Source organism: Oryx dammah, unplaced genomic scaffold, assembly GCF_014754425.2.
Source record: "Oryx dammah isolate SB20612 unplaced genomic scaffold, SCBI_Odam_1.1 HiC_scaffold_23, whole genome shotgun sequence".
Classification (NCBI taxonomy): Eukaryota; Metazoa; Chordata; class Mammalia; order Artiodactyla; family Bovidae; genus Oryx; species Oryx dammah.
Genome location: NW_024070207.1, coordinates 8,672,150 through 8,681,367, shown reverse-complemented (window position 1 = coordinate 8,681,367; position 9,218 = coordinate 8,672,150). Strand labels below are relative to the sequence as shown.

At 45.5% G+C, this 9,218-nt stretch overlaps 1 protein-coding gene across 1 annotated transcript; it reads right to left on the bottom strand.

Annotated features, from left to right (window-relative positions):
• Nucleotides 1-4,428: 4,428 nt before the first annotated feature.
• Nucleotides 4,429-8,923, bottom strand: ARMCX2 (armadillo repeat containing X-linked 2). Its single transcript, XM_040264934.1, has 4 exons — nt 8,774-8,923; nt 7,521-7,582; nt 7,120-7,198; nt 4,429-6,766 (listed from the first exon to the last, which is right to left on the bottom strand). Exon 4 carries the CDS (start codon nt 6,647-6,649, stop codon nt 4,820-4,822), a length of 1,830 nt encoding a protein of 609 aa, XP_040120868.1. The 5' UTR covers nt 6,650-6,766; nt 7,120-7,198; nt 7,521-7,582; nt 8,774-8,923; the 3' UTR covers nt 4,429-4,819.
• Between the last annotated feature and the right edge of the window lie 295 nt (nt 8,924-9,218).

The window sequence follows — 9,218 nt, the reverse complement described above, 5'->3', positions numbered from 1 at the left end:
TCTGTTCTTACTCTTTGTCTGTAGACTTTTGTTTAAGCACAAGAAATGAATTTAAGGAAAGATGCTGTGATATATCTTACAAGTAATGAAAAAATTGAATACCTGGCCTGATAAATGATGAAAACAAGTGCACCTCAGGGACTCCAAGAGCAGGAGTTTGTATCACTTCATCCTTGTGCTCTACCACTCAAATGACAGCCCTGTAGTCTCAATTCTTACATGTGTCAGTTCATATTCTTTAAAAATAATAAAAAAGACCATGAAAATTTATTGATCCAATTGATTTCCCAGACCAATAAGTTAAAGCAAGGAAGGTCAGACTTTTCAATGCAAATTTGGTTGTGACAGTTGCCTCCACTTCAACGATGCCCCGGACACACAATGTAAAAGGTAAAAACTATAGTATGACAGAATGTCTAAGAATGTTTCAACAATTGTACTTCAGTAGTAATAGAACACTATGTAGCTGCTGCGCAGTTCCTGGTGCCTACTGTCATAATTTTATCAGGTTAAATCTTTCCAAAGAACTACCTTTTTAAGTCTCAGCACCACCTGGACTATGCTGTTGATCATTCTCATCTGATGTGACCTAAGACACAAAAACTCAGACTTAGGAAATGAAATATTTGCCTATTGTGTGATTCTTAGCTCATTCATAAGTCCAGTCTACATGTCTCTGCATGGGAATAGGTTCCATCTGAAGGCAGTGGAAATTTCTACTGTTAATCACAGCAAAGGAAGCTGGTTGGATTACCCTCATAGCTGGGATCAAGCCAAGAGACATTAATACATCCATCTTCAGTATATAAGCTCAGATACCATCTCTACTTCATCCAGAAGAAGACATTACTGTTCTAGGACGGACAACTTTTCAGATTCTCCTTATTAAGGGTTCTAACAATCTGGAATCTAGCCTTACCCAAGGTCATGTCATTACCAGAGCAATGATATTCTTTAATACATGACCACAGGTTTGATGTCATATGGGTTACAATGGTCACAGTAAAACTGAATAAGACCAACATTAGACCCAGTGTCCTCCATCATCTCTCTTCTAAAAGGAGAAAAAGAAAAAAGGCTTCCACATTCATTGTTATCACTAGTGATCTCTTCAAAAAGTCCTTAAGTATTATGAGCTGTCAAGCCTATGGCTGTGGATACAAGCTTTCCAGAATTCTAATTTTGCTTGAAAGTTCAAATTTTATTGTTCGTGGCAAATACTATCAACTGTTTTCCTTGAAGTTTCACTTCATTCATTTTCAAAAATGTCTACCGAGTATCCAAGTCTGAAAAACCACAGTCCTTCTGCCAGTCATCCTTTCAAGTGAAAATGGTGTTCCACATCAAAAGCAGCTAATTCAGGCACAATTCAAATGATTGTGTAAACATTGTCCTTTGAGACAACCATTGTATTAAGTTATGCAGCAGAAGTGCTTTTTGCATCCTTCGATTACACAGAATTTTTAAAAGATATGCACTCAAGCGTCAAGATTTAATTAAAAATATAATTTTATTATAGGGCTCCATTAAAGACATTTTAAAATGAAATTGGATTACAAGAATTTGTTGAGTGTGTGGCTGCAGAGAAATTGATCACTACCAGTACAGTTTGGGGACACTGCCTTGATTTATGCTGAGGCACCAAAAATTTAACCCACCATTGCTTTGTTTTGAAAATAATTTTGATCTTACAGTTCTAGGGACCTGTAGTGGTCTGTGAACTACACATTAAGAACCACTGATGTACAATTATTCCAATTCAGTGTAAAAATACATTGTGATGACATAATAAACATCAACATTCAGAAAACTAAGATCATGGCATCTGGTCCCATCACTTCATGGCAAATAGATGGGGAAATAATGGGAACAGTGACAGATTTTACTTTCTTGGGCTCCAAAATCACTGCAGATGGTGACTGCAGCCATGAAATTAAAAGACCCTTGTTCCTTGAAAGAAAAGTTGTGACAACCTAGGCAGCATATTAAAAATCAGAGACACTATGCCAACAAAGTTCCGTCTAGTTAAGTCTATGGTTTTTCCAGTAGTCATGTATGGATGTGGGTTGGACTATAAAGAAAGCTGAGTGCCGAAGAATTGATGCTTTTGAACTGTGGCGTTGGAGAAGACTCTTGAGAGTCCTTTGGACTGCAAGGAGATTCAACCAGTCCATCCTAAAGGAAATCAATCCTGAATATTCATTGGAAGGACTGATGCTGAAGCTGAAACTCCTATACTTTGGCCACCTGATGCGAAGAATTAACTTGGAAAAGACCCTGATGCTGGGAAAGATTGATGGCAGGAGGAAAAGGGGACGACAGAGGATAAAATGGTTGGATAGCATCACTGACTCAATGGACATGAGTTTGAGCAAGCTTGGGGAATTGGTGATAGACAGGGAGGCCTGGCATGCTGCAGTCCACAGGGTTGCAAAGAGTCAGATACAATTCAGCGACTGAACTGAACTGAACTGAAAGAATCTGACTTTTTGGACTGATGTCACAGACTTACATATGGTGAATGTCTTTTCATGCCAATAATATAAAAGTACATCGCAGTTTTTAATAATAGTTGTATAATATTTTACTGTGTGGACATGCTCTTGCATATTTTATATGTGGACATACCTATTGTTTAGTCAGTCCCATGGTGTTAGCCATTTAAGTTGCTTCTATTTTTTCTTAGAAACACTGGTCAACTGCATATAATTGATATTCCTCTGCATACAATTATTTATTTCTCTAGGGAAAAAAAAATCCTACAAGTACAGTGCTCCGCTGAAAGGTAGGTACATCTTTAGAGCTTCTTATAGATTACCAAATTGCCATCTAGATAAGTTGTACCAATATATATGCCAACCTATCCATTTTCTATGTGCTCCCCCTCCCAGGCGTCCCTATCTCTATTTCTGCCACAGCCTACCATACACTTGCTCCAAAATGAAGATTTCATGAGAGGTGTCAGGAAAGCAAGCTGGATTTGGAAAAATCTCTGAGACTTCTCCCATTTTCTTCTTTCATAGCTTCATTGGGCCAGGGAGTAGAGGAAGGAAGATCTTCCTGCTCTTAAGTGAACTCAGGGGTGGGGGTGGAGTTCCCATAAAGGCCTCAACCACTTCCTCTCTTCTAAAAGAAGATGGACTTAAACCTCTGACTTGAGTGGGGAAATCACTCTGCACAAAGAGTCATTCTTTTTGTCTCACTTCTCTTTCACATCATTATTAATGGTAACTCAAACAAACAAACCAAAGGAAGAAAGAAATGGTAACTCATTCTGACATTACTTGGTTGCCAGAACTGCCTAAGGAAGAGGGCTTTCTTTGTCAGACCCTGCACAAAATCATACAATCCTTTCTCTCTGTCAACCTAGAGACAAGACAGCAGATTTTGGTAATTTTTTGAAAAGCACCTCTTATCGTTTCCTAACGTTTCCAATAGTCACCACCCTATTTCACTCTTCATCAGCTTATGCTTGGTTTCTCATACATGCGTGCATGCTGAGTCACTTCAGTAGTGTCCAACTTTGTGCAACCCTATGGACCATAGCCTGCCAGGTTCCTCTGTCCATTGGATGCTGCAGGCAAGAATACTGGAGCGGGTTGCCATGCCCTCTTCCAGGGGATCTTCCCAATCCAGGGATCAAACCTGCATCGCTTTTGTCTCCTGCATTGGCAGGCAGGTTCTTTACCATTAGCAGCACCTGAGAAGCCCCCTGGTTTAGCATAACTTCTTAACAAATGTCTCCACACCTAATGCCATCCCAGCTCCAGCCCATTTTGCACATTGTCCCATTACCTTTCCTTTTGCCAAAAATGTCGAGTAACTCCCAGAAAACGACAGGATCATATTTCAATATTCCAGCTTGCAGTTCAGGATCTTCCCCAAACTTTTCACACCCTGTATTTCCACCTTAGTCTCTCATCACTTCTCTTCCCACAGTTTCCATTCCAGGCAAACTGGTTAACTTCCTGTCACTGGAACAAATTTGCATGTTTTTCTTCAAGTCCTTTCCCCTCCTGGAATGCCCTTCTATGTTTTCTCATGCTGCCCTTCAGGGCCCACCTTAAGTGTTCCCTTCCTCCTTGAAGCTTCCTAGCAACCTCTGCTTTGTTTAAACGGATAGCATATATTTGACAATAAGCATATACCCAAGTACTGTTAGTAATCTTTTTGTATTTGTGTACCTCGCCTCTCCAGCTAGATTTTATTTTTTATAATTAAGTCCATTTTAATTAAAGAAAAATGTTTGTTTTTAGACGTGAGTAAGTTTGGATAAAAATGCATTTAGCTCATCTGAGTAGTGGTTGGCATCATAATTAAAAAAAATTGATACCCCTAATGCTAATTTAAGAGATGTTTTAAACATCCAAAAGAAATTATGAAAAATTTCAGCTAGATTTTATATTCAAGCAAGAAAACCATTCTTTTAATTGATTGAAACATACAATTTTATTAATGATACACAAATGAAGTCTTTGGTGAATAAATTCAAGTCAAAACAGATGATAGAAGTATAGGCTATTCACTGTCAATTCACATAGAGGAATCAGTAAAAATATTTCTATTCAAGCAGCACGATTAAAGTCACAAATATGTTTTCAGGACAAGAGGACTATTTATTTGGTATTCATAAAATAGTTCAGCTTAAAGCTGGAGATAGTCACAGATAACATCACTTGATTGATACATTAATCAAAACTGGCAGCTGAAAGGATCCCTTTACTATATGAGAGGGTGAAAAAGCAGTAACTTTCAATTTTCATTGCTCCCAGACTGCAAAACCAGACATTTCTTCAAGTTTTCGAGAGCACATAGACAATCAGAATTTGTCCACTAGTTTTATAACTTTCACTTTCACCAAGAGGTCATGGTGATCTGCTAAGGCTCGAATTTTCTTAACGCACACTCCAGATGCAGTACATAAGTAAAAAAGGGAGCCTTTATTGAATTCTCTGTAGTTGAATACTTCTGCCCTGAGATTGTCATAGATGATCTCAAATAGAGTCAGGGCATTAATAAGAATTTCTGATTCCACATAAGAATTGTAGAGGGAACTAAATGATGATGGCACTTGGGTACTGAGTAGTTTTTTTAACATATCTGGATTTTCAGCAAAATTCGAAAGTATTTTCAAAATCTCAACCTTGATTTTTCCACCTCCCTGAGATAACAAACGGAAAAAGTTTGCAATAGAATTGACAAGCAGGTGCTGGTAGTCATTAGTAATAGTCATGTTTGTTAAAAATTTTAATCCAACTACCTGTACTGCTGAGTTCAGGTTAGAGGCCATGATGTCATCCATCACTTTATTCATGTATATCTGAAGCCGGCCCTGATTTTCATAATTCTCACTCAGGTTATTCATGGCCATTAAGGCTTTTTCCTTAATGTGAGGATCGGTTTTGTTGATCATGTTGGCAATAATTGGGAGGCCTCCCAACTTGCGAATTGTGTCTTGGTTGCATGAATAATTGGCATTATTGCTCAGAGTGAGCAAAGCTACCTGTTGGATGAAAGGATCATCCGACTTCTGAAGCAAAGCAAGGACTTTCCTGAGATCTCGGACACCCAGAATCTCATCAATTTCATACGGAAAGGGGCGCTTCTGCATGGGAACAGGTCTCCTCCCTTTCCCTTTCTGCTGGGTCTCAGGCTCAGAGTCTGATTCCGATTCTGTGTCTGTCCATCCAGACTCTCCTTCCTCAGAATCAGGAACCTCTGCCAGGAAAGCCTGGCCCCCATTAGCAGACGCTGCCGCGGCTGCTGCAGCCCCATCTCCGGGTCGGAAGCCCAGCCCGAGTTCATCTACTTCAACCTTATTTTTCTTGCCCTTGCCCTTGCCTCCAGTCCGGGACCTGGTTACACCCTTAGCTCCACCTTTGGGTACAGCTCCAGTAGCTGACCCGGCCTTAGGTATAGCCCCAGTATGAGCCCCGGGGGTTGCTTTCTTAGCGGCTGCCGCTGTTCTAGAGGACCCTGAAGGCCCAGGAGCCTCTGCAGTCCCAGAAGGCACTGCTACCCCTATAGTCGCTGCTGCCCCAGTAGGCATTGCTGGTATGGAAGCCTCCACTGCCTCTGTAGGTTGTGATGCCTCAGTAGGAACTGGCACCACATGAGGCACCACTGGTGCCCTGGGAGCCTCTGCTACACCAGGGGCTTCTGCTAATTTAGGAGCCCCAGCCATTGCGGGAGGATTCGCAGCTGAGGGAGCCTTTGCCTCCCAGAGAGCTGGTGCCACTGCAGAAGGCCCTGCGGCTACTGACTCAGCTTTAGGCCCCGCCCGAGCCCCTTCTGTCTCCGGGGCCTTATTTCCTGCCCCACTCTGGGTCTCGGCACTGCATGCAGCTGGGCCCATTGCTTCAGCTCCAGCAGTGTCCAGAGCAGGGGGTTCATCCTGAGCCCTTTCCTCTGCCCCAGCGTGGACTGGGTTTGGAGGACTGAATCCTGGCCCAAGGTCAATTGTGAATCCAGCCCTTAGTCCAGCTCTAGCCCTGGCTCCAGTCTCGGCCACAGCCCTGGTCTTGGGTTTAGCCAGTCTCTTCTTCATCATATGGTTTCTTCCCCTGGCATATTTGTAGACACAGTACCAGGCACTGGCCCCGATGACTATCCCAGCAGCTACGCAGCCAGCATCCCGAACGCGGCTCATGATGTAGCTGGAGTTAATTCTCTGATCCAGACGTGCCCAAATGGGGTGCGTGCACGTCCAAGTGAGGCGCTTCAGCTCAGGCTCAAAATTCTGCTGAGGCTGCAAGCAAAGCAGGACCTGGGGGTGAAGAATAAAAATGAGGCTTAGGGCTGGCTCACTTCATGCCTAACCAGGCCTACTTACAGAAGAGTCTGGGGACATAATGCTTGGTGGGTGGGCTAGTACCCAGATATAGGTGTCCAGGCCTCTGTGTGCTGCTTCAGGTCCCTGGTTGTCCGACGTTTTCTACATCTTTATCCCTAGCCCGCCCTGCCCAATATCAACACACCTAATTTCCCAGCACCTAAATGGGGGATGAGAGGCCAAATAGACTCCAGCAAAGTTGGTAGAGAGCCAGAAGGAACCCTAGATTCTTCTCTGATTCCCTCACCCACGCCCCAAAGATTCCCAGGTGATCCCCATACACTTACCAGCCTGCTGGGAGAGCAGGAGCAGTTTGCTCTTTCCCACCAGGCTCACAGTTGCACAGGGCCCAAAAGGCAGAGAGAACTGTGGAGAGAGTCCAGAAAGGGGGTTTCAGGCACCTTTGTAGATGGATTCTCTTCTTCTCTTGATTTGAACCCCTGTGAGTAAGTTTCTCCCTCCCAGGGCTCCTCTTTCCTACTGTATCTCTTCCTCCTCAAACCCTGATTTAAGAAGGCAAATGCCACACCCCTTTGGCTTCACCAAAAAGGACACGTCCAGGGCAAGTGTTTCTTGTAAAGAGGGAGAAGATGAGGGAAGAGAAACCTCTGGCCCCAATTTCTGCTCTGGTTTCTGCCACATGCATACAAGGGCTTCCCAGGCAGTTCCCAGCCCCTCTCACACTGACCTCCAGTGGTTCAGGGCTGTCTCTTTCCTTCAGTTCAGTTACAGCTTCATCCGAAAGACAGACTGAAAAGCAGAAATACAGATAGCAAAACGTTGGACACTGAGCCCGGAGGATGGAACTGACTCAAGACAAGAGTCCCCAACTGCTTTTTAGCATTCACAAACCAAAATGACAAAGGGCATCCACCTCCCAATTCCCTCAACTCTTCTCACCCCTCCCCTCCCACCCTAAACCCCGCCCCCGCGCAGACTCTCCAGGCGCTCAACCCCTCCTTCCCTTCGCCCCGCCCCCGTCCGCCATTTCTCCCAGACGGCCACACCCCTTCTCCTGCACCGAAACAGGAGGGGGCGGGGCGGGGGTGCCGCGGAGGCTGGTTGGGTCGCTGGACTAGGGGTTATGGCCAAACAATCTAGCGTCTCCCTCGTATGACCACCCATCCTTCACACTCCAGCCCCCAGGCCTGGCATCAGCCAGCAACCGGGCCCCAGTGTTTGTTTGCCCTTTCGGTTTGAGGGTCGTGATTCTCCACTGTTTCTCTGCTCTGGGCTCCGCCTCCCACCCCCCATCGCAAACCCCCGTTAACCGCCATTTCTCCCGCCAGCGTAGCCAAACTCCTTTTTCAGGACTGAAAAAACAGGGGTGAAGGGCTGTATGGGCCAGTGATGTCTGGAAAGCAGTCTAGGACTTAGCACAGCGGTTTCTCTCAGGGTCTTCCTTCCTGTAAAGCCCGGAGCCAACCCGCCATCTCCCCTACAAATGCTGTCACACCCATTTCCTAGCACCCCAAAGGACTGGGGGCCGGCCGGGGAAGAGGGTGTGGGGGCAGTGGTCGAAGGAGGTATCTCAAAAGTGAGAGTGGGAGTGAATAAGCCGGACTGTTTACTAATTGCGTGCCCCTCGGATCACCCTTTCCCCAACCTCCCCACTGGCCTTATATGCGCTGCCACGTTTATTTCTCTTCCCTCCTCCTCTCAAAACTGGATGGGATGTGGGGTGCAGGGCCTGAGTGTCAGAAACAAAACCAGAAAAACACTGGCTGATAGAGGAAGCGGATTCTCTGCAAGTATGTCTGCGTCTTTATGTTCCCCCCTCCCCCGCTCCCCGCCGCCCACCAAAATGAGCTGCGACTAAGCGCGGGGGTCTGGAGAGTCGGCCGGGGGCGGGCGAGGTGGAGATACCCGCGGCCTCAGACTCCCTCATCTCTGTGCTACCCCTATTCAGGGGTGCCGGGTCATGGCCACCCTCGCACCCACCTGCCCGGATCTGGGGGGATTTTCTCCTCCTCCTCCGCGCCTGGGTTAAACGCACGGCAGTGCACCGCGCAATAGAGTTGGTACCCAGAGGAGAACGGAGGACGGCGGTCAGAGCTTTAAGTATCTTTGCTAACGTCAGCTCCTGGTCACGTGACGGCTGCATCGCCAGTAAGCTTGGGGCCCCAGTTTCCACTCCCACCAGGAGCAGGAGCCCCCTCCTTTACCCCACTGGCACCTCACCCTACCCCATCAGGTCCTGTCACTCTTTTTTTTTTTGGTCTTTATAGTCCAGAAGCCACAAGTAGCCCGTTCTCCCTGTGTTAGAATTTTGCCTTTCTCTGGTTACCGGAGAGGGGATGGCATCTTCTTCGAGGGGTATTGACAATTTTTTATTTTTTTGTCGGGGAATTCTCTCATATTTTCTTGAGTCGCTAAACACTCTCCC